The 25,368-nt window shown below is 47.4% G+C and overlaps 1 protein-coding gene across 2 annotated transcripts in view; it reads left to right on the forward strand.

Annotated features, from left to right (window-relative positions):
* ABL1 (ABL proto-oncogene 1, non-receptor tyrosine kinase) overlaps positions 1–23,154 on the forward strand; it is a 65,759-nt gene extending 42,605 nt beyond the window's left edge. For both annotated transcript variants that reach the window (XM_048965746.1, XM_048965747.1), the window contains exons 2-11: positions 491–664; positions 1,384–1,679; positions 6,552–6,824; positions 10,535–10,619; positions 10,983–11,160; positions 13,532–13,716; positions 15,728–15,880; positions 16,469–16,558; positions 16,800–16,964; positions 19,465–23,154. In XM_048965746.1, coding sequence (XP_048821703.1) covers positions 491–664; positions 1,384–1,679; positions 6,552–6,824; positions 10,535–10,619; positions 10,983–11,160; positions 13,532–13,716; positions 15,728–15,880; positions 16,469–16,558; positions 16,800–16,964; positions 19,465–21,164 — 3,299 coding nt within the window. In that variant the 3' untranslated portion in view covers positions 21,165–23,154. The remainder of the gene's footprint in view (positions 1–490; positions 665–1,383; positions 1,680–6,551; positions 6,825–10,534; positions 10,620–10,982; positions 11,161–13,531; positions 13,717–15,727; positions 15,881–16,468; positions 16,559–16,799; positions 16,965–19,464) is intronic.
* Positions 23,155–25,368: the final 2,214 nt, after the last annotated feature.

Genomic DNA, 25,368 nt, shown 5'->3' on the forward strand with positions numbered 1-25,368 from the left:
CTTTTACTCAAATAAGAGGAGAGATGATTAAAAATAGCATAGACTACAAAAATATGTATCTAACTCTGTGTACACCACATCTTATAAATCTCACCCTGCCTGACTTTCAGTGTTTCAAGTTCCGGTGATTTCATTTATAGGGTAATTAAGGGATTTACCTTTTAGAGGTGTCTGCTTATTTCAAGTCTAACCATTGCAGCACTTAGGTAAGACTGAAGGATTTATGGAGAGCCAGCAGCTGACGTGAGCAGCACTGCCTGCAGGCAGAGGGTTTCCTTCTGCTTCATGGCCAGAGCAGGCAGCTCATGTGATGGGAAGGGGCTCCGCAGCCACAGCACTGTGTGCATGTGGCAGGAGGTCTGCTGTAAGGGATGATCCATACGTGAGGAACGTGGATGTTGAGAAAATTAGAAAAATTGTAGCACGAGGGCTAAGCAGATGGCTTTTATCAGCAAGAATGAACCTGCTTTTCTCCCCTTTCTTCCTGCAGAAGCCCTCCAGAGGCCAGTCGTGTCAGATTTTGAGCCCCAGGGGCTGAGTGAAGCCGCTCGCTGGAACTCCAAGGAGAACCTCCTGTCCTGCCCCAGTGAAAATGACCCCCACCTCTTTGTTGCACTGTATGATTTTGTGGCGAGTGGGGACAACACTCTCAGCATAACTAAAGGTAAGAGAATTGTGCAGGATGGGATCAGGAATCAGTGAGAAGCACAGAAAGGAAAGCCACAGTGGAACAGCCGAGTTATGCGCTACACACTGTGGAATTTTTTTACTGTGGGAATTCTTCTGAAACAAATACAAATATTTCTTGAAGTCATAACCTTTTAAAAGGTTAAAACTATTTGAGGTTTTTGCATTGGACAAGGTTGTGTCAGAAGGAGGTCTCCACTAAGAACAAGAATTTGAGCTGAGAAATTGAAGTAGGCTGACTTCAGATGCAGGTCTTTGTCATTTTTATTGTTCTCCAGCATGCAGTCCTCCTATGAAAAATGACTGTGCAGATGCAGTGTTTTCTTACTTGATCCTCTCATTCCTTATGTGCACTTCAAGTCTGCTTGCTTGCTAATCAGAACAGATTTTTGCCATTTATCCACTCCTGGTCTTGCCCCATCAAGCCAACTCAGCTCAAATAAAATTTGTTGGAATCTTTTTTTTTAAGCTCAGACAGCATCAGAACTGCTGCAGAACTGCATGAAAATTTCACAGACCCTTGGAGCATGCATGTCATTCTATTTGGCTTCAGTGGTCCACTTAAGCTTAAAGAGACACACATGGTCCCTGCTCAGTCAGATACCCATTCTAATGACCTGTAAGCCAGAAATAATCCATCTTTTTACTCTGCTCCTAGATTTGCTGTGTCTAAATGTGTTCTCTGGTTGTGCTTAGGTGAAAAGCTTCGTGTCCTGGGTTACAATCATAATGGCGAGTGGTGTGAGGCCCAAACGAAGAATGGACAAGGCTGGGTACCCAGCAACTACATCACCCCAGTGAACAGTTTGGAGAAACACTCGTGGTACCACGGACCGGTGTCACGTAATGCTGCTGAGTACCTGCTGAGCAGCGGCATCAATGGCAGCTTTCTCGTGCGAGAGAGTGAGAGCAGTCCAGGACAGAGATCAATTTCACTGCGCTACGAGGGAAGGGTGTACCACTACAGAATAAACACTGCGTCCGATGGGAAGGTAGGCTGCAGGCTGCCCGTGCTGCCAGAGGAAACCTTGCTGGAGTGCTTTGTGCACTAGTGCTCAAGGTCGAGGAATAATAATTGAAATGTGCAATTGTGAGCCCCGATCACAGCGTTCAGCATCCGCAGTTATAATGAACTGTGAGCTTCTGACCAGGCTGTGATGAAACACGCTTATTCCTTTAGCCAGCTGCTGAGATGTAACACAGCTCAGTAGCAAACTGCCATCCCAGAGCTACATCAGAGCTGAATGCAGTAGATACCATCAATAAGATGCTATCTGGCAATGGATTTTCATTACAGATGTTCAAAAGAACCTCTAGGAGTGCCAAATCAGAGAAGTCTGTGCCTGTTGCTAATAGCCCTGTAAGTTTAGGAACAGAATACCTTTTGAACTATTCAGCCTCATTTTAAACTATTTTAATTTCTCCACAGTATTTCCATGTGACCACTGAAAATGGGTAGGCACCTTCTAATTTGTGGACCCCTTTTCCAGTGTCATCTTCTTTCTTTTCTATCTTTATGCACTCCAACTGTGCTGCGTTTCAATGGATGCTGCAGAGAAATGTTAACATAAGAATGAGGTTTTCCACAGATTTTTGTTGGAATTTCATGGAAACATTTTGGCTGGCATTAGGTTTCAGCAATTCTTGTTTTTAATGAATCTATTGTGAGCATTACCTCTTCAGATCTCTGCAGAAGTTGCAGCATGGATCTGGAGCATGGCTGCTGAGGCTCTTGCCAGCACCTGGTAATTGACAGTTATTGAAAGTGGTATATATCCAAGTTACAGTGCTTTGGTTCTTCTTTGTAGATGCTCTGTGGTCGAAATCAGCACTGTGAGTTGCAGATGTGCTGCACGCTCAGGGGTGTGCGTGGTGACCTGCAGTATCCTTCCTCCTGCTGTCCCTGTAGCTGATTCCCCTTTGACTCACATGGATGCTGGCAGATGAGCAGTGTGCACATGTGAACATTGTGAACCCCGGCCTCCCTCAGTCAGTGTAAATAAGCATGTGTCCCTCATGCCATGGCACGTTCTTCATTTTAACTGCAGGAGGTTTCGGCGTATGAAGGCTTTCATCCCAGCAGAGCCGTTTTTATCCCCCCAAAGCAATAATTTGTTCAGCTCTGTATTGCTCAGGTCAACTGTTCATTTCCCACAAAGTTGCTTGAATTGGTGTTTTTTTTGATAAAATGTGCAGGTCAGCACAATGCACTAAAACAGACCTGCAGCCGGTGGTGGTTGGAAATGCAAAACAGAGAAGCAGCAGTGAGCGAGTGCTGGGCTTTGGGAGGAGGTGGCCGTGTGCCGAGGGAAGGGAATTACGCTGTGCCACGCTGCAATTAGCAGCCTGGCATGTTAAGTCTCATTTGTTTCCATTTGTGTTAACAAACTGGGCAGCAGCACGCTGTCTCTGTGGCCCACCTCCAGCCTGCCGCTCTTCCTTTCACCTGCCAGAGTTTAGGGTGAGGAGTACAGGCAGCCAATATCTCTGCTTTCCCCTCGTGAAATGGAGGCTGCTGGATCTCAGAGCTGCTGCTGTCATGCTCCATTACCCGTGCTGCAGCACTGCGTGGCTCTGCAGAAGGAAAGCTGCTACCTCCAGCTCCCTGGGCACCTGGGGCTGCCACGGCCTGCTGTATCGTTAGTCAGCCTGTCTGAGGAGCTTAGCGTCAGCAAGTGCTGCAGGAAGGGTGAATGGCTGTGGTGGATTGTGTCCTGCAACTGTGAGAGCAAAGAGCTTTTACAGAAGTGTGCACAACAACTGCTTGGTGTGGGGTGTGCCATGCATCGCAGAGCCCTGTGCTGTCTTTTTGCTGTAAGAAAGAGGAAGAGGGAAAGATGGGAGATGGGTACTTAGCTTTAGCATCAGTTTAGCACTGAGATTCAGCATCAGTTCCTCAGGGAGCCTTTTTTTTTCTTTCCCATTTTAATGGGACGTATTCTTCCGGACCACCTCTTAATGTTTTGTGTGTTTTTTTTTTTTTTAATTATTTAAATAAGATACTCAAAATGACCTTTTTGATTTGGCTGGCATGGTGCAGCTAGTCGTTTGGTAAACCACTTCCGTGGAGCAGAGCACTTGGTTTTCCTGACTTGGTAGTAGAAGGTTTCTATTGAGTAACCAGACTGAGCAAACAGCATTGCCCAGCCACTGTGTGAAATCCTGCTGTCCTCAGTATTAGCAGCACAGGACGTGTCTTGCTTCTCTTGGAGCTTCCTTCACTGTGGAACCTTCCTTAGCTCGTGGCTTAACTGCATGCAGGTCAGCTCCTTTACTGTGAATCTCAATCAGCTTTTTGGTGTATGCTTTTCAGGTTGTTGGCTGATGGCAGGGTGGGAATCCCTTTGGGTTAAGGATGTGGTTCACATGGATCAGCAACCCTACCTCCAGTCAGGGAGCCAGGGGGAGAAAAATTGCCTCCAAAATGAGCATGTGTGGTGGGTGGGTGTTTTTTTTGGTTTATTTTTCATTTATGTTTGTGTGTGTGAAGGCATGAAGTGCTGTCCCACGGCCTGGGCATGGGGATCCTGAGTTCTGTTCCCCAACCTGTAACAGGTTTGCTGTGAAACCTTTGGCCATCTATTTAACTTCCTTCTCATAGGATCGTATAATCTGTCACAAAAATAGAAATATTTCTCATTTCTGTGAGATTGTGAGATGCAGGCATCATAAAAGCAAGGACAGCTTCCTTCTCCATGGTTCCTTAATATTCCAGGTGATCCAAGAGTTCAGCACAATTTGACACATCTATCCTCACTTTTGTACACATTTTACACATTTTAGTCCTCTGTGTAACACAGGAACAGCTTGTTCCACTGCTCACCCTGCAAGTGCTTCCCAAATTGACATTGATTTACATTCTGATTGTGCTGGCAAACACTCGGTGGTCTGAAGAACTGTTTGCTTCTTGCCATGCAGCGGTAAGAGTCTCTCCTAAGTTGGCACCCTTCTGTTCTCAGAACATCTGTTTTTAAGGTGATTTCACCCCGGCCATGACAGGTGTTGAGGTTTGATCCAGTTACTTCACCAAAAAAATATTTGACTCAGTTTGGTTAGAAACTGAGCTCTCGCTCCCCAGAGCTTCCATAGGAGCTTTGCCATCAGCAAATGTAGCAAAAGGAGAATGAATAGGTTATCATCAGAGTAGTTAATGATTCAGGTTCAAGCAGGTAATTGTTTTGTTCAAGTGATTTACAGGAACATTGGCCACTGTGCATCTTCTCCCACTCCCTGGAGCCTGGGTGCCGTCCCCATTGTAGTGGGGGTTGTGATTGCTCTGCAGCAGGAAGGTTGGCTTCTCGGTGTCGCTGCCTTTGTTGGATAACGCTCATGTTCCAGAAAACCTACAGATGGCATTGCTCTGTTGCAAAGGGCAAAGCTTGAAAGCCAGCAGTCACCCTACAGCTTGTAGCAGTCACTGACCAATTTGTGGGTCGTGTTCTCCTGTATTTTGTCTTCTTGGGGTGGTGCCGTGTGTCTGAGCTGAGCATTTTACCACTGCAGTTCTTTTTACAATGTCCATGGCATGTGTGATTTAGCAACTGCTGCCAATGCTGTCACCATCCATCCTTAAGCCTTTGCCTGATTTTCACAAACTGAAGCAGGGAGTTGGGGAAGCAGGGTGCTGAGAGGCCTCTCCTGTCACTCTGGCTGCCCTAGGTGATGCAGTTGCTGTTTTCACTCACCTTTTCATTTTCTGTATTTATTCGTAGTGCTCATGTAACCTTCAGAACATTTGTTCTTCTCCAGTGCCTCTTATTCTCATTTTTATAGTAAATAGATGCTTGCAAAGGAGCATCTGTACAGAATCTGCCAGTCTCCAGTTCAAAGACTCCTCAAGTTTGACCTTTTTTCTTCCTTCCCTGCAAACATTTTTTCCCCCTCTGCAAATGCATCTCCATTTTCTGTTAGACATGTTCACTTATTGCTGGAACTTCACAGATGTGTTTTCTTTCTCCATCCAAGCATTCTGTCTGGGTGGAGGAAGTAGTGCTTGGCCGCAGGTCTGGGATTTGGGGATGATTGGCATCCCTGTCAGCTTCCCTGCCTTGCAAAATGAGACAGATGGATGCTGCACATGCACAGACTGCACTGTTGAGTGCATATCCAGTGAGTCAGAAGGTTTCTCCCTCTCCATCAAGTGCTACCAGCACCACTTTGTTCTTACTGTGTTTGTGGCTTTTGTCACCTCCTGTAGCAGAAGATTGATCTTGAGTGTGAAATTGGAAGTACTAAATTGTAGCAGGGAATCACTTGTCCATTGCCTACCATAAGCTTTTAGGCTCAAAATGGAGCTTCTCTTTGGATGTTAAAAGGTAACAAACATGGGTTACCAATGTGTCTCGACAGATCCCCACTCAGTAATAATTTTATTTCTGTTACTGATCTGTGCCCATGTCAAGGATGCAGCAGGCCAGCTATCTTACTTAGGCCAACAGCAGGGAAGCTACCAGTTTGTTACTGAAACTTCATAAAATAGGAAGGTAAAATGTCATAATTGAAATAATAATAATAATGTGATCAAGACGCAGAGGTAGGAAATCCCTGCTGTTGAGAAGCATCCCACAACCCTCACTGACCAGACCAGAAAACCATTTCAAGCAACAGCATGCCAGTGCAGTGCTATTTGCAGTCATTCCTCCCATGCTATTTCAGCAAAGCGTGTCTGTTTCTTTAGAATCTGTGCACTTCCCATGCAGATGTTGATCTTTTGCAGCTCCGGGCTTCTGCAGAGCTCGTGGTGCTGCAGCTCAAGTGGACGCGATGCGGGGCTTCTCTGTCGTGACTTCACAACGTGGTTTCTGCAGGTGGATGCTCCAGTGTCAGTGACGTGACTGAGCTTTCTGTTCTCCTTGCTCCCTCAGCTGTACGTCTCTTCAGAGAGCCGCTTCAACACCTTGGCAGAGTTGGTCCATCATCATTCAACGGTAGCAGATGGGCTCATCACCACTTTGCACTACCCGGCGCCCAAGCGCAACAAGCCCACTATTTACGGGGTGTCTCCAAACTATGACAAGTGGGAGATAGAGAGAACTGACATCACTATGAAGCACAAGCTGGGCGGCGGGCAGTATGGAGAGGTGTATGAAGGAGTCTGGAAGAAGTACAGCCTCACAGTGGCTGTGAAGACCCTAAAGGTAGGACCCTGAGCAGTCCTGTTTGTTTCCTTTTCAGCAGGAAGTGAGTTCAAGCTGGCTGACTTCCTCCAGCCCCACGTGACAATTTGGGGTTGGTGATGGCTGTGCCTTTCTGTACTTTGGCCTAGAATAGTAAATAACTTGATGAGTTCATGATTCTCTGTGTAAACTGAGCAAGGGAGGGTGTTAACAGAGCAGCTTTTGCTTTAGAACAGATGAAATCTTAGAGAGGTACTGCTGTGGCATCCCTTGCGTTCAAGAGGGGGCAAAGGTGTGCTGATCATAGGTGAACATGCTAACACAAGTTGATGTATTAAGGAAGGTTGGGGACTGTGACTCAGCCAACATAAAATTCAAAGCCTGTATTTCAGGGAAACTCTTAATGCTTTGATTGTCTGTCTCATGTGGCTTCTTTCCCAAAAGACAAGCTCCTTGTACCCAGTAGTCTTAGGCAATTGTTCACAGCTGTTTATTATCAGAAGATATAAGAGGAGGAAAAAGTGCATCCAAGCTAAAGTGTATTAAAATTCGTAAGAGGGCTTAATGAGGGACTGGATAATCAGTTCTGCTTCTGGCTCTGCTCCCTTATTCCTGAGTCTTGGTCTCCTTGCCTCTTGAAATGCAAATAATGCTCTGAGTTCAGAAGGTCATTGCTTAATTCATTTATGTTTATAAATGTGTCTTGAGATCTTCTGGCACCATCCACACACATTGCATTTGATTGCTTAATAGGAGTTTTATGCTAACTTGACACCATGTTTTCTATCCTCGCATGGACATGTGGGTTGGTCTTGCAGAAACAAACAGAAGAGGGCTTTTTGTTTGTTTCTTCTTGGGTTTTGATGGGGTTTTTTTGCAGTGGAACTTTAGAAGTGCAGAGAGCTGTATAGATATATAGTGTCAGGGGGAGAAAACTGCCTGGATTTGGGGAAAATATTTCTTCCTTGCTGTCTGAACAGCGGCAACCTCAGTATTTCTGGGTTGCTATGGCCGCAGAAAGCATTTCCATTTTGGCCTTTTGTGTATGGTGGAGATTCCCGTTCGGGCTCCCCAGTGGAGAAGAGCAGAAGCAGCAGCTTACACAGGCAGCGGGTGACACCTAGCGTTAGGGCCACCGCACGGGGACTGCGGGGCTGCTCGGGGCGCTGTGCGGTGGGACCGGGCTGTGAGCAGGGGGAGCAAAGAGTCCACGCCATACATGAGAGAGACAAATTGCTTCTCGGAACGTTCAGTTTGCTGCAGCGTCTTCTTTCTGCTTTCTGGCTGTGATGTGAGGATCCCTGATGCCTCCTGTCCCTCGTCTGTACCAGAGTATCACTGCTGCATTCCTGTACCATGTCTCTAAAACCCATCAAGAAAGGCAAACGACGCGTAGTGCCATCGAATCTCTGTTTGTGCGTTGGAGAAACCTCAATACAGACCATGACTGTTTCGAATACATCAAATAAATGTTTAATGAAACATGACTGAAAGTGGTTCATAATGTAATATGGAACAGTGTGTGCCACTGGGGAATGCAGGAAGAACCAAGAAGAGAGTTAAGAAACACTTCAGTCTGCAATTATGCACACTAAAACCATCCTTAAAAGCAAATTTATACTCCACCTTCTTTAAATCCATCAGTCTGGTGCTTGACAGGTGGGGCTACAGCTGCCTTCAAAGTTTTGGGCGATACTTAAAAATGGCATTTATATTCCAGTTCTACATGGGAAAACAAGCCCTCGGCAGCTTCAAGTGACTCGCTTCGTTTTCTGCCAGAGAATGTTTTTCACAGCTTCACACGGTTCTCCTTGTTCCTTCCCTGTCTGCTCCAGAAGAAGGATGGAGGGGAGGGAGGGTTGAAGGCACCGAGGATCCACGCAGTTCATGTTGTGGAGCAGTGCTCAGCAGCACCCATTTGTCGTTCGGTTTTCTGTCGTGTTACAGCTAGCACAGAGCATGGATCACACGAGAAGACAAATGCTGCACAGGCTGTTTTTTCAGCCTCATGTAACTGGCAAATGCTAGGCAGCGTGTTGGGGTCTAGATGGTTCCCACTGGAATGTTTAATGGGAAACCCAGCGACCTGCATCAGACACAGCAGGATTTCACAGGGTCTGTGGCCATGACACGACGTGCTCTGTGTTTGCTTTTTTGCTCCTGATCCTGTTGAAAGGGGCAGGAGGGCTGCAGGGGCTGCACTGGAGCATCATGCCCTGTCTCAGTGCCTGTGCCCCAAACTCAGTTCCCTGTGAGGGCTGTTCAGTGGTGGAGCTGCTGGGAGCTGCCCAGCTTTATTTAATGTTTTTTTACCCCAGCAGATGGGGCAGCATGGAGCTGTTCCTTGGTGAGCTTTGTGCAATTGCAGGTTGAGGCACTGCCCTGTTTTTTCTGGGAAAATACCGTATTGCTGGAACTGTTTTATTTGTTCTGTGGTTTTGTACAGCGGAAGATGGAAGCTGGTAAAATTCTGCCATCAGATTTTCAGGGAAATCACTGTTACTGTAATTCTCTGCATGCATCCTTCCTATTAATTTGGTCAGTGAAAGGCAATAGATTTAAAACCACGGAGCAGCAATGCAGAGGAGCAGCCTTGTGCAGCCTGCATAGCATACATAAGATAAGTGCGTGTTTAGGTTCCTTTTGCAACCTGGATTATTAACCCTGTTTCCTTTGCTAAAGAAAATGGTTTACAGTTCTGTTCCCCAGGACCTTTGGGTGATTCGTTTTGACAGAGCGTGTTCAGAAAAACACAGCTGCCAATCAAGCTAATTGGCAACGAATAGTGAATGATGGATTGAAGCTGTTTGAAAGAGGCTCTCATCGCTAACTGCAGAGCAGAGTGCTGGCTGGATCTTACAGCAGCAGCCCACTGTTATCATTCTCACCAGCAGCAGTAAATCCTTTCCAATCCTTCCTTAAAACACTTCGTCCATGTAGGCTGTCAACATTAATCCACCGATGGAAAAAAAAAATATGGATTTAGAAAGAAACATTGCTTTAGGAATGGATCTGTATTTTTGCACCACTTTGAAATGACCTTCGGGCCGTGGGGGTATATTTGCTTCAGAATATGTATCTTCCGAGCAAGATTGGATCTTCCTCAGCTTTCTGTTGTGCCAAGCAACTTTATGGTGCTCAACAAATAGGCAGTGACACATCTGCCCAGACCCATTACGTCATGGGTCAGGCTCTAAATGCCAGGGATGAAATCTGTGAAACCTCAGGCTCTCAATTCCCCTGCTGTTGGCCGTGCTTCTCTTTGCAGTGGGGTTTTCTTGCTCAGACCCACTGAAACTGGGGGCTTGCATCTCAGCAGTGGCTCAGACCTTAGCTTGGGTGTAGGCTTTCTTTTGGTTTTGTTCCTGTTTCATCTCTTTCCGTGCTGTTGATTCTGTGTGGGTTTTTTTTCTTGTTAGGAACAAGCGCGCTGAGCTTTTTCCTTTTCAACTCCTGAGTGGTCCTGTGAGAGGCCCTTCACAAAAGGGATATGGATTTTCTTGCCCAAAAAAGCTCCCTTACAATAAGAGTGATAAAAACGTATTTTTACAAAAATCCTACAAAAAAAGCCCCAGCAAAACAAAAAATGTTCCTTGCTCCCTGGCATTGTGATGTGGCTACAGGGAAAAACTACCTTGAAAGAACTGGGGCTGATGCTGTCACTTTGCAGTTCTTTTTGTGTCCTCCTCTGTGCACGCTGTCCTTGCCAAAGCTTTGCTATTGTTCTGCAGGAGGATACCATGGAGGTGGAAGAGTTCTTGAAAGAAGCTGCAGTAATGAAGGAGATCAAGCATCCGAACTTGGTGCAATTATTAGGTAAGTGATAAATACCAAGCAGGGGGATTTGAACTAAACCCTTGTGCAGTGATATGGATGTTAAGGAGCAGATAAGCTGCTTACCATACCAAGGCTTTAAATACAGGCACTTATTGTCTGGCAAAATTCACGATTTGTACCGGTAATACATGATTTTTAATGATCTCGTCTCCCTAACGTTTCAAGTTGCCAAAGCCTGAAGCAGGAAATTAAAATCCTCTGTTAACCACTTCCAAGCAAAACTCATTCTCTGTGCAGTTCCCATGTTTGCAGCCGTTAGAGATATACGTTGCCTGAGATGACAGACTTGAAGGGTCCCTGATACTCTCAGGTATTGATAGTGAACTTTATCTTGGTCCATAGGGGTGTGCACACGGGAACCTCCTTTCTACATCATCACAGAGTTCATGACTTATGGGAATCTGTTGGATTATCTGCGTGAGTGCAACCGGCAGGAGGTCAATGCAGTGGTGCTGCTCTACATGGCAACCCAGATCTCTTCAGCCATGGAGTACCTGGAGAAGAAAAACTTCATCCACAGGTACAAATGGCACTGAGTGCTCCTGAATCTGATCTGAATCGGAATCTACATCTCCTGATGTACTTTAAGATTGCCACAGCCTTCCCTTCAGCTGCATCCTGTGTCCTGTATTGAACACCCTGTCTATCTGCTATGTTCTGATGCAGTGTGTTGACCTGTCTATAGGATGGTCTTCTACCTGTCTATAGGATGGTCTTCTACCTGTCTATAGGATGCTCTTCTACCTGTCTATAGGATGTCTTCTGATTGCTTTTCTCCATTTTTATTTCTTTTTTGAAGCAGACATAGGTTAAAGCCATACCAGTGCTTTTTCAGTTTGAGCAAACATCTTAGATATAAATGCTTCCTCAAGGAACAGGCTCTTAGTGGCTCACATAAGCCTCTTCTCCTTCGTTGGTTTCAACAGCCATTAAAGGCTGCTGCAGACAGGTGACACTGCTGGGTGTGCGCAGGTGCTCACAGCAAAGCCACCCTCTTAGTGCCATCTCACCCTGTGTCCATTCTTGTTTATTTCGCTTTTTCCCTCCTCTGTAGAGATTATTGTCCACCATTGTCCAAATTATTTGACTTTAATAATGTCTTTGCAGTCTTAAAGTCCCAAAGACTCTGACCTTTAAGTGTGCTGCAATTATAGCTGGAGCTTTGCATTCTTTGTCTGTAGGAGCGACCTCCTAGCAATATAATGACACATCCTGTGTGAGAGATGAGAGCTGCTGAGTTCAATACAAGATGTTCTCTGTGCCACAGTGTGACCTTTCCTGCCCAATTAGCTAGAATGTGGAATTAGCACATGTTTTTTATAGAGGCAAATATGAAGATCGTGTGTAAAGTTTTAGGTGTTCCTCAGACATGTGTTGCTTTTGCTGCCTGAAGGAGCTGTTTAAATGCTTCTATCAGTCAATGAAGCAAACGGTGCTGCTGCAATTAAAATTTCCACCCTTTGAATTGCTCTGTTGAAAGTATTCCATCCCTTCAGCCTGTGGGAAGTGAGCTTTAAAATCTGCTTTGTGTGAGTCCCGTTTGTCTGCTCTCCCATTCATTTCAATTCATCTTATTTCTGATGACCCATTTATCTAAAATAAATAGTAGCATTTTTCCTTATCAGCCACCCCCATACCCACCTACCCAATTATTTTAAGAGTGTTGTCACAATTCACATCCGTGAATTCAAATGCTGGGCTGTGACCTCATTTAATGAATCAGGAAGGGGGAGGAATTTGATTATGAAGAGGAGCTTTTATTTAGACATACATTGTAGTAATCGGGATTGATAAGAAGATATATTCAAAAACATTGTGAAAATATAATGGCCTTGTAGTAAGATGTACTTTTTTCTCCCCCTAATTTATTCCCATTGAGCAGAACAAGCAAAAGAAACAGCAGAGTCTGCCTCGTATCTAGAGAACATCTCACCTTTTCTGGTAGAATCAATTTTTAGTTCCATGTAACATAATCTGAAAAAGTGTTTTTAATGAAACCAGGTATTAGGAGAAATGTATTTCTGTGCTTTATGTTTCTATGCATTGCTGAGGATGCTGGCAGCATGTTTGAGCAGGGGGGTGGCAAATGCAACGTGTGCATCTCTCACCTGCCAAGGTGAAAAAACAGGGAGGAAAGGCTTAATCTGCTTATAATCCAGCCTTCTGGAAACATAAGTACTGATAGCAGAGGCCAGGGTAGTTTGAAAAGGGCAGAACCACTCTTGTTTGAAGATTAGGGCTGAAAGAGTAAGAAGAAACTGCTGTCCTGCAGCTGCCCACACAGGCTTTGTTCTGCCTCCTCGCTAGGCAGCTGGGTTGCTGCTTTTGTGGGTGCTGTCACTGAGTCCTTATGGTCACCCCTGGCTTTTTGGGGGGGGTATGGTACAAAACATTGTGCTGTGAGATACGTGGCACTTGGGAGGGAGTTAAACCTGGCACTGAACAGGGACTGGGAGAGGAGTTGTGGAGGGTGAGTGGTGGTGTTTGGGTCATGGAAGCGCTGGGGAGGTGGGCAAGAAGGGGAGGCGCTGCGACGTCTTTAATTCAGCGCTCCTCCTCAGCTATTGATAACTTGAGCACTGACATTTCTTTACATTATTTTTATCCTGAGGGTGGCAGCTTTTATTGAAAGTGAGGGGGTTCTTGGAGCTTTCGTTTTGCATTTAAAAAAAAAAAAAAAAAGTTGGGCTGCCAGTCTTACAAAGCCGGAATGGAAAATAACTTTCCCTCTTCCATGGGTGCGCAGAGCTGCATAATTCCTGTGTAATACCCTGATCAAAATAATCACATGCAGGCCCGGGTTTTTTGGGAACTGCCTCTTGCTGTTTCCTCGCTCTTGCTACAAGTGACAGGATAGACTTCTCATTGCCTGTTTTCCTTCTTGTTTTTAGGGACCTCGCTGCCAGAAATTGCCTCGTAGGGGAGAACCACTTGGTGAAGGTGGCAGACTTTGGCCTGAGCAGGCTGATGACAGGTGACACGTACACTGCCCACGCTGGGGCCAAATTCCCGATCAAGTGGACAGCACCGGAGAGCCTGGCCTACAACAAGTTCTCCATTAAATCTGATGTCTGGGGTAAGAATTTGCATGAGCAAATTAATTCAGGTGATAGTCTTGTGCAGACTTCCTGTCCTGTTTTGGGCTGTGAACTGAGGATGCTGCGAAACAGCTCAGAGCGCGCTCCCCTCTCTGAGCTGTGTTGTATCAGAGTGCAGGAATTCATCTCTGCCAAGTCGGTCTTGGTGTGGAGAACTGAGGGTGCAGGCCTGGCTTTACATGTTGGAGTCATTGACAAGTATGAAAACAAAGGACACCGTGGTGTTTATAGAATTGTATGAAATGGGGCTGCAGGGCAGCCGTGCTGCTGACTTGATGGAGCTCTGGCACAGAGCTGTGAAGCAATATATTGCTTTATCGCCAGGAACTTTCAAACTACTTTAAGGAGAAAAGTGAGGATCTGGTTCATTTTATGTTAAAAAATTATGTGTGTATCTGTCTGTCTGGTGATAGCTCCGAGCTCGTCTTTCTGCATTTTAAAAGAATAATCTTTGGAATGAGATGAGCAGAAACAGAGAGAAAATTTGATGACAAATGGTTATTGAAGAGCCCTGAGGTGCTGATGATAAGACTAGGCTTAGCTAAATGGAGCTAAATTCTATGAAATCTGACTGCAGAAAATCTCATTCTACTTTTTTATCAGCCTTTCTTTGGGTTTTATATCTCTCCCATAGCTACTGGTCAAATTCTCAGAAGTGCCCGGTGATGTTTGCAGGACTTCGTCCCAGGGGCGCTTTGAAAACGTTACCCCAGCATCTGCCGTGCATTTAAAAGATCAGACAGTGGTGAAGCAGCAGTGAAGTTCTCTGGAGTTTTGAGGAAACGGTGCAGAGAGAGGCTTTGTTTTGAGGGAACTCATAGGGCATGGCTGACACAAAATGTTTTGGAGATGAGGAGCTGAGCTAAGCGTTTCTTCTGCTCCGAGCTGCTGTGTGACGCTGCTGGCCGCGTGGCTGCAGGGAGCCCTGCTGTACTGCAGTGGTGGAGTCCTGGAGATCTGAAAGGAATATTGGGTATCTTTAATTAGGCTTGGTGTGACCTTGCAGAGTGACAGTCAGTGCAGTGGACTTGGGGATCTGATCGGAGCGAGCTGCCAGTCCCCAGAGGTCATGGCTGCTGCTGGCCATGCCATGGTTTAGATGCTTTTCACCTCGCTGCCCCGAGACAGAAATCAAAGAAAATTGTGCACAGAAATGTCTAATGTAAATTGCCCTTGGTGGTGTTACCATGTAATGTGATGTGATTTCCTTACTTATGCAGAATTGTAATCGCTTTCTCTTCAGTTTAAGACCAGAATAGGGTGACTGAACCAATTACATGCAGGTTGTTGAACTGGTGTTGAGTCTATTCTGCATGGCTGACTCCTGGGTTAGCTGCCTGACCCCGGTGCTGACCTGCATCCCCGCTGAGTCTGGGGACTTGAATGCCTCTCCTGTTTCAAGAACCTTTTTGTGCTCTCCCTTTTTCTGCTCAGCTTTCCCTGTGACCAAAATGTCTCACGCAGACTTGGTCTCGTTGGTCACATCTGCTGGAAATCTGCTCTCACTGCCAGGCCCCTCTTTCCCTTCCAGTCTGCAGCTAAACAAGGGCACCCCAAAAAACACTGAGCTATTAAAACGTGCCAGTCCTCTAGGGAGAGACTGCAGATGAGAGGAGCTGTCAAACTGAGAAAGAGACTGCAGTGCTGCAGTGAAACAGTTTCAGCTAATCCACTGTGAAGTCTCTTAATTGTGCCTTTAATAGGACTTGAAGGATCTCAAGGCGTTCAGGTTTGAGACAACTGATACATTCAAAATTAGTCTAATTCTATTCTGTCATATCGCAGGAGACTTGTCTGTGCTGACGAAGGGGCTTGTTCCACTGCTTTAACAGTGAAGCTAATGCTGAGCATGGAGTCTGAGCCACTCAGAGCTGCTTTAAGTGTGCTGCACTGTTTAGTGACCGCTCCCACTAAACAGTCTTCTCAAATTTAAGATGAAAACAAGGTTTGTTGATTTTTTTCCTTTTGTTTCTTTTCTACCCACTGCAGCCTTTGGTGTTCTGCTTTGGGAAATTGCGACCTATGGCATGTCCCCTTACCCTGGGATCGACCTGTCTCAAGTCTATGAGCTGCTGGAGAAAGACTATCGCATGGAGCGCCCTGAAGGCTGTCCTGAGAAAGTGTATGAGCTCATGAGAGCATGTAAGTGTTCTTCAGCTTTGCAAATGCTGCTTTGTGGCTCTTCAGAAATGCAACGAAAGTGGCTGCATCTGGTCACATCCACCCAGAAATGAGAAACTCACTGTTAGTTCTAGTGAAGATGCAGTGCTGTGTGGAGCTGCTTGGTTAAAGCTGCTTTCCCCAAAGGATGGAAGCGCTGTGAAGCCAGCCATTCTTCCCTGCTGGGAGCTCACAGGCCTTGGGGAGAGATTTGTTGTTCAGCTCAGAGGTTTTTTTTCCTCCGTTTCCCTGACCGCTTACAGAAAAACTTGTGCTGCAAGGGTGGCACAGGAGGTTGGTGGGCTTCTTAAGGGGCTGGGTGTTGCTTTTCCGCTATGGCTTTTTGGTATGGGACTTGTGGTGTTTTTTCTTCCTGAGGTGCTCCTCCCCTGCCCTTACTTTGGCTCAGTGGTGGTTGCAGATGCCCAGCACCATTGGCACTGCGTTTCCATGTTGGTGTTTTCTCTCAGCCATTTTATAAAAAAGGAACTGTGATAGCTGGCACCTCCTGGTGTGCCCTGATGGTTGTGTGGTGCTGGTAGGAAGTTCTCAGTGCTGGTGTTTTTGCAGGCTGGCAGTGGAGCCCCTCCGACAGGCCTTCCTTTGCTGAGATCCATCAGGCTTTTGAGACGATGTTTCAGGAATCCAGCATTTCTGATGGTAGGTCTGGGTCCCTATGGGGATGGCAGTTCCAGGGACAGGGGACACCTGTGTTGTGGACTGTGCACATAGCTCACGGGGGCCTGTGTCTAGATATAACGAGCCAAATGGCTGACCAGCCCTAAGGATCTTCTTCTTTGTGTTGCTTCATTTCTTTTGTGCAGTTAACTTGGAGCAGTGCTCTGGTTTTTATATTCTGTGTATTACAGTGATCTGTTTTTTTTTCTTCTGTGCGTTGCAGAGGTGGAGAAGGAATTGGGAAAGAAGGGCATGAGGAGTGTAGTGAGCAATTTCCTTCAGGCCCCAGAGTTACCAACCAAGACACGAACATCCAGGAGAGCTGCTGAAAGCAAAGATGCGAACGAGGGCTTGGAGACTGCACATGCTCGAGGCCAGGGGGAATGTGGTAGGTTTTAATTAAAGTCATTATTCCTTCAGGAAACAATAGAAAAACAAAAGGCATGCCCAGGTCTTCGCCTAGGAAAAGCCACATCTGAAAACAGGTGCCATCTTTGTCTATCAGCATTGTATTTCTGGGTGGCAGGCTGCTGGATTTGCTTTCCTGCGTTCAGAACTCCTTTTATCACTTATTACAGAAAGGCAGGCTGTTAATCTTGGGACCAGATACAAACATAGAGCATCTGGGAGTGTGAATCCATAGCTGGCTGAGCAGTTGGTGCTATACCTGCCGTTGCTTAGAGAAATCCTAGGAGTTCTTTCAACTTAATGGCAATTGCCTACAGCTCCCTATAGACCAGAGCCTGAGCACAGCCCTCTGGTCACATTCTCTTCCCATTCCCTGGTAGGAGCTATCAGTGGGATCTCCCACAGCATCCGAGCCCTGGGTAATCTGCTGTGTTCAAGCCTCTTTACACTACCACACTGCATAATTTAAAGCAGCACGATTGCTCAGGTTTAGCAAGCCCCATAAGGGAGGTTTCTTCACTGTTTCATCATACCAGTTCTGTGCTTGCAGCAGTGAAGAATATTACTCTTGGCAGGTACCAAATATAATTGCAGCAAGGGACAAAGAGGTATTTACAGAATCTTCCATGAAATTAAACTCTATTCAATCAGTTTCTCCAAGCATTTCTCTTCCATTTTGAGGTAATGAACGCGGTGGTAAGACACTGAATTTATACAGTAGATTTGTATTCAGTTTGCTTGAAAAAGAGCAAGATAAAAACAAAATACAGTGCATGATAAACACACCCTGTCTGACCATACGTATGACTGACCTTTTTTGGATGATGACAAACTCACCTCGTGGTACATGTTTGAGAAGCAAATGTACCTCTCAACAAAGAAGGAAAAAAAAACAACACAGGAGGGAGTGTAAAATGTTGGAAAGGTGTCAGTGACTCAAAGAGAAAAGAAAGTTATTTACAGAAGGGCTCAGGAACGAACTGACTTATGAATTGACTTGTTTTCTAATGAAAATACAAAGAATCTTCTGTTTCTTTTGGAAAAAGATTTAAATATTGAGCACAGTATGCCTGTATTTTTATTATAACTTAATTAATGCAACATAGTGTTAAGGACCAGTGGTAAATCCAGCCTGCTGTATATGGGAGGCATAATTGCCTAGTTTTGTAAGCTTTGAAGTAAAATAGCTTCATTTAAATACTTAAGGACTTTGAGAGATTCGAGTGCAGCAGGAATAATGTGATTTTAACATTATGCTGGTTATTATTTCAGTCTTTATTGTGAAAAACACATTTCCCATGGAGGTTTCATTGCAATTTCCTGTTCGGTTGTCAGTGTTCTCATGGTCCAGTGGCTGGAAGCTGGTCCTTAATGAAAGCTGCTGGTTTTCCCTGGGTCCCCACAGCTCTGCTGTGTCTGGTCACAGTACAGCCCTGGCCTCCTGAAGAGCTGTAGCAGCTCTTCTATTTGTTGAGGTCTACCTCAGTTTGCATATGAATGGCTCAGCGCTTGGTCCTTTGGAAGCATGCTCTTCTCCCAGAGAACACGGCTGTTTTTCTTCTAACTCTCCCTCCTCAACCTGCCCTCTGCGTGGTGATCACCGGTATGTGACTAAGAAGCTGCCTTCTTTTGATCTATGTGTCTGCTTCATCTCCTTCCTTACTACCTACTTGAGCTCTAAATGTATATGCTGCCCTAAAGGCATTGCTCTCTTGAATTAGCATGCCATCTGAGTGCCTGGCCTGCAATGAGACCCCCAGTCAGTCAAATACAGAGACATGCAGGACTCAGTATAAATTTATTATAAACCACTATTCATTTTTAAATACCTCTTGTAAGTGGAGAAAGGGTCACCCCACCGCTTCCTTCTGGAGCAGTCCTGCTGAAGGAGGCTGTTATTCCCACTTCCCTCCACTACTGCGCTGATCTTCATGGTGATGTGACCTGAGGCATTCAGCTGCCAAGGGAGCCTTGGTTTCTGCTTGTGAAAGAGTTATTTCCATTCCCTATGAAGAATGACATCAGGGAAGGAGGTTAGGAGTATCAGAAGCTAAAAGAACAAGGGTGGATTACATAGATTTCTTACTAATTCAGAGGGTCAGTCGTTCTAAAGGCAGCAACCTCACAGGGACTGAAGCAGCAGCCTCATTATATTTGTCTTCTTCTCAGTATGAAGTTCAGACAAAGTCTCTAGATGCGAGGATGGGAATCTGAACGTAAACAGTTTGTGTTTGTATGTTGCTGTTTAAATCAGAAGCCTACAGGGAGTGCAGTTTGGCAGGTGAGCGTGTGGGGCATTAGGGATCACGTTCAGTCTGGGCTTCAGTGTAGCTGTACTTGCATTACTCCTGGTCCGAGGGTGGTTTTCTTTTCAGAACCTGCACCTTTTGGAGGTGCTGAAATGCTTTAGATCCTGGAAGAAAGCAGCTTCTCCTGGCTGTTGAAGCAAAGCTCAGTAGTCTCTTTTCTTTCCCTTGCAGACCCTCTGGACCATGAACCTGCTATTTCTCCTTTGCTGCCACGGAAAGAGAGAGTGGCCCTGGAGAGCAGTTTGAATGAAGATGAGAGGCTGCTTCCAAAAGACAAAAAGCCCAACCTGTTCAGTGCCCTTATCAAGAAGAAGAAGAAGACTGCCCCTACCCCTCCGAAACGGAGCAGCTCTTTCCGAGAGATGGATGGCCACTCGGACCGCAGGGCGGGTGGGGAGGAGGAGTGCAGGGATGCTGGCAATGGAGCTTTCATTGCTCCTCCCACAGAAGCAGCCGACCCCTCCAAGTTCCAGAGCCCAAGCAACGGGGCTGGTGTCACCAATGGGGTTGTTGCTGGGAACTCTGGGTTTTTGTCTCCCCACTTAAGGAAGAAGTCCAGCACAATGAGCAGCAGCCGGGGGGTGTCTGGTGAGGAGGAGAGCAGTTCCAACTCCAGCAAGCGTTTCTTAAGGTCCTGCTCAGCCTCCTGTGTGCCCCACGGCGCAAAGGACACGGAGTGGAAATCTGTGACTCTGCCTCGGGATCTGCAGTCCACAGGACGCCAGTTTGATTCCTCCACTTTTGGGGGACACAAAAGTGAAAAGCCAGCGCTGCCTCGAAAACGGGCCAATGAGGCCAAGACTGACATTGCTGTCAGGGGGACGGTGACCCCCCCTCCACGGCTGCTTAAGAAAAACGAAGAGACCACTGATGATGTGTTCAAAGATGCGGAGTCGAGTCCTGGCTCCAGCCCGCCCACTCTGACTCCAAAACTTGGCCGTAGGCAACCCGCCGTCCCCCCTTCCTCCAGCGTGCTGCACAAGGACGATGGAGTCAAATCCAGTGCCTTAGGTACCACTGCGACAACGGACCAAGGTTCTGCTGCCAAACCCAACTCTGCTGCGTTTGCAGGTGCCAGCAAAGCTTCTGTCGAGGAGCCGCGGCTGAGGAGGCTCAAGCAGACCTCGGAGTTGGCAGGGAAGGACAAAGGGAAGTTATCGAAGCTGAAGCCAGCCCCTCCGGTTCCACTGTCTTCATCCTCTGTTGGCAAGCCTGGAAAAGTATCTCACAGTCCCAGCCACGAAGCAGCAACAGATGTGGTGTCTGGTCCTAAATCCAAACAGTTGACTCAGGTTGCAGATGCTGTGAGCAGTGAAGCTGTCAAGCCAAACCAGTCGGGGGAAGGTGTGAAAAAGCTAGGGATCCCTTCTGTACCAAAGCCACAGTCCTCTACAAAGCTGCTGATGAGCACAGCAACCTCAGCTGCCTCTTTCTCATCTGTACCCTCTGCCCCGGGGGGGGACCAGCCATCGTCTACGGCCTTCATCCCTCTCATATCCACCAGGGTCTCTCTGCGGAAGACCCGCCAGCCCCCAGAGAGGATTGCCAGCGGCACCATCACCAAGGGGGTGGTGCTGGAAAGCACCGAGGCTCTACGGCTCGCCATTAGCAAGAACTCTGAACAAATGGCCAGCCACAGCACTGTCTTGGAGGCTGGCAAGAACCTCTACACCTTCTGCGTGAGCTACGTGGACTCCATACAGCAGATGAGGAACAAATTTGCCTTTCGGGAGGCCATCAATAAGCTGGAGAACAACCTGCGAGAGCTTCAGATCTGCCCAGCGACGGCTGGCAGCGGCTCTGCGGCCACGCAGGACTTTAGCAAACTGCTCAGTTCTGTGAAAGAGATCAGCGACATTGTTCAGAGGTAGCAGAAGCCAGGTTGGAAAAAAAACAATACATCACAGTGGGCCAAAGTCAACTGTGGAGAGAGTAACAGCATGTGTGGACTGACCGAGGACTGGGGCGTTTGGGTCTGGGCTGTGCGGAAGGCGCAGACTGTTGATGGACGCCCCAGCTCCAAAGAGCAGGGCTGTGCTCAAGAGGCACTTTCCACCCTCTTAGCCCAGATTCCCTGTGTTTCATATACTTGTAATCGTCTTATCTGTGGAGTTCCTGCCTTCTGGACTACGAGTCTAAGTGCTGATGTCACGTCATGCCTTTTGATTAATATTTTATTGTTCTGGACAAAACGTTAAGACTGAAGCCAGACTGATGGACGCTGAGATGCCATCCTCCTCAGGAGGGCTTCCTACTGCGTTCTGCCCCTCCGGCCCACTGTACACAAGGCTGAGTGTCTGAATAGCAATATACCTATTGCATTTCTTGGGAGAGCTGCAGCATGCATCCCTGGCCCGAGTCTGACATTTAGCCTGGCATTCATGCGACAGATTTGGAGCCTGAGAGAGGAGGGGGGGTGGGAAGTTGTTAATGTAACTTTAAAGAACGATAGAATGCTACAAGTGATGTTTACTCACATTCTTCCTATGATTCCACCTGCTGCCCTTTGTATCTGTGTTTTCAGCTTTTCCTTGATGCTGTTGAGCCCAGCTGAGCTGCCTGGGTTCAAACTGTCGCAGGCAGCACCCACTGATGCAGCAGCATTTGCAGATCTCCCCCGGTAGCACTAGAGGACTGGCAGAGGGCTGAAGAAGGACGCTGCTGGCGTTATTCAGGCTGGTGCTCGGGGCAGGGGGTGGCAGAGGAGGTGTGGGAGCAGCAGGCGGTGCTGAGCACAGCACTGCTGTGTGGGTGACAGGAGGGGATAGCTTGGGCCGAGTTCAAAGATACCACTGTGCCTGCAGCAGTTGCTTCAGTTGAGCTTGCGCATCGCCGATGGGCAAGAACTGCTGTTTCTCTACTTGTATTTGCAGCCTTTTCTGTTCTGTGGGCCTGGCTCCTGTGCTCCTGTTGAGACTGGTGCCCTTCCCTTGCCGTGCCAGTGCCAGCTCCCTGTGGAGAGCTCGGACGCCGGTTCTTGGGGTTGGAACTGCCATCGCCTTCATGGCTGTGTGGCTGCACCCGTCGTGTGAGGCTCTGTGAAGACTGCAGCCACCTCTCTTTGGGCAGATCTGCCAAGGAAACTGCCCCAAAATGATGACAGCAAGGCTGCTGGGCTTCCTGCCCACGGTCCTGTAACCTTCCCAGCTGATGCGACACAGCTGGGGACTAACTGTGACCTGTGACTGTAGTGAAAAAGCAAGGTTTAGGGCTATTAACAGTGCAATTTAACTTCTTAACAGTTCCAAACAAGAGAAAAAAAAAACCCATATTTTCTGTGTCCTGTTCCCCGTAACTTTTGTGGCCCCTCTTGTGTATCTTAAACACTGATTGCCTTCAACTGTATTTTATGCTGTTCTCTTTGGAACTGACGTTTTGTATATGATTTCCAGTAGTTCACTCTGTGTGTTCACGCCGTTCCTCGCCCTCACAAACAGCCCTGACTTAACCCATGACAAATGTTTAAAAGAAAATACACACTTCTGCCACAGGCTGCCTTTAAAAATGTAAGAGAAAACAAAACACCTTGGACTGTCTCTTTCCTGGAGGTACTGTTTTTACTTTGATAACATATTGTGCCACTATATTATACATTTGTATCTCGTTATTACACTACTTTTGTAGACTTGTCTTTTTTACAGTGTGTAAATAGCTCTGTCCTTCATCTCTGCGATACTTAAGGGGGTCGTTTCCTCTTTAATTTGGTCCAGTACAGATTGTTTCTGTACATGACTTTCAATTCTGCCTCCTCTCTTTCTCTACCTTTTTTTTTTTGATTCATTTTTTATTCCGGCCTCTCTTGCGTAGTGTATTTAAAAATAAATCAATGTTGAGGAAAGCCCGTGTTTGCCTGCTAACAAATGTTTTCAGTGCCAGCTGCCTCTGCTGAAGGGCACCTTTGGGCAGGGGGGGTGGCACTGAGGTTGGCATTGAGTGCCAAGCAGTGTCTGAAAGGAGATGCTGTGCCTTAATAAATGAAGATAATAGAATCACTAAGGCTGGAAAGACCACCAAGATCATCCAGTCCAACCATCAGTATTATGGAGATGCTAGAGGGCAAAGCAGGAAGGGAAGGAAGAGAGGGCAGGTGGGAGCGCTGTGCCCCACGCTCTGCAGTTGCTCACTGGTGGTTTTGGGTTCTGTCCCAGGTCACCCCGTTTCTGACCCCCTCGACAATCTGCACTCTGAGCCCCAGCACGGGGCATGGGAGCTCAGCAGGAGCCCTGGCTGTGGTTGTGTGGGGCTGGATCCAGGCTTGAGGATGCTGAGAGCCTGCAGGCTGAGATGGAGAAGCTCCGCCTGCCCCTGCATAGGATCCTTGCTGGGGATGTCCATCCCTGTTTGCTGGGTTGGTCTGCTGGCGTGGGAAGGCAGAGGTCAGTTGACCCAGCTGGGGAAAGCCCTGGGATCTGCGGCGTTGGGAGTGAAAGAGGGATTAAAGGCTAAATTTAGCTGAGTACAGTAGGAGTTGATTTAACAGATCGATGCATTTAACAGTTTGATTGCTCCAATTTTCAAGGCTATTGAGCTTGAAAGTGAGAGTGCTCTAGGGGAAAAATAGCTGTGTTTGTGTTTTTGTTTTGCTTTTTGTGGCTTCGAAATTACAATGTTCACTCTTTTAAGTTTCCCTTCAATGTCATCCTGCCTTGTTTTTTGAGTAGTTGCTTGTCATAAGATGGAAAACGTGGTCAGTGTTTTGTGTGTAACTCTCTTTCCCCAGCTGGGTTGGTGCTGGAGATGTGTGAAGCACTGCCCACACTGATGGGTGCAGCTCCCTGCCTGGCCCTTGGATGTGCACTGATCCTTCCACCTCTGCTGAAGGTCCCATCTGTGCTCAGTGATGCAGGGATGCTGTAGCCCCTTGTTAGGAGTCCTTTGGCCGTACTTCAATCCGAGCCAAGCACCCACTCATGTCTGGGAGCTTTGCTGTGCCTGCTGTGTGCCGGCAGCACAGAGGGATGAGGACAAACCCAGGTGATGGGATCCTGGTTGGGGGTTCCTGGTGTCCCTTGGTGCAGCCCCTTCCCCACCACCCACTGCCCAGAGCACAGGGCCATCTCAGAGGACGACTGTGGGCACTTGTGCAGCTCTGGCCCAGGTGAGCACTGCAGCAAGCGTTGGCTTTTGCTTTGAAACAGCATAGAGAAAGGTCGTGCCTCAGTCAGAGCCTCACTGGGCGCGTGGCTTTGTCATGCTGTTCTGAGCCCGTTCCTCTTTGGGATGATGAGCCCGCTCCCAAACAGTCCCCTTCCTCTCCTCCTCCCCTCCCTCCCATTCCAGCACAGGGTAAAATTGATCACTGCATATTTATTGATGTTACGAACACTTGGAAAAAAAGGAGGACGAAAGAAATGTTGCCATAGAAACATCGATAGAGCCTCCCATCCCCAGCACTGGGGGAAAGCAGTGCGCCCACAGCCCTGTGCTGCTGGGGGGCTCCTGGGAAGCAGAGGAGAGCTCAGATTTGGGGGACCATGCTCAGCCCCCCCCCCCCATGCCAAACTCAGCACCACCTGCATCCCTGCAAACCCCAAATCCTACCCCTCCCACACCCACACTCCCTGCTCTGTCTGTCCACCTGTCTGTCTGTCCATCCGCCCTCCCACACCCCTGACCCATGGACCCCTGTCCCCGCTGCCTGCAGCCCCTCCAGCCCTGCTGCGCCGAATGCTCTGTCTGCTTGATGGATGTTTCAATGCACCTCTTGGAGGCAGATTTCTTTAATATATATTTTTTATTCTTTTCCCCACCCGAGTCCTGACGCAGCCTTTGGTTTTGAGGGTGCAACTCAGCGCTTGCAAATAATTGCCCTGCTGCACTTCTGCACCTGCACTGAAACAGGAGCATCCTTTGGTGCTGAATTTCCTGAGCGAGGCAGCTGGAGCTGGGATTGCCGACAGCTTGGCCTTAGCAGGAGCAAAGGGCAGTGTTGGCATTGGCAGTGCTAAATCTGCCTGAAGGAGAAGGCAGAACGGCTGTGGGGCTGCTGGGGGGCTCTTCCCCAAACTGCCTTTGGGGAACCAGAGCACAGGGTTGTGGCAGCCAGGGCTCTTCCAGCCTCTGTGCACCAGGTGT

The sequence above is a fragment of the Lagopus muta genome, chromosome 19 (assembly GCF_023343835.1).
Source record: "Lagopus muta isolate bLagMut1 chromosome 19, bLagMut1 primary, whole genome shotgun sequence".
In the NCBI taxonomy this organism is placed as follows: Eukaryota; Metazoa; Chordata; class Aves; order Galliformes; family Phasianidae; genus Lagopus; species Lagopus muta.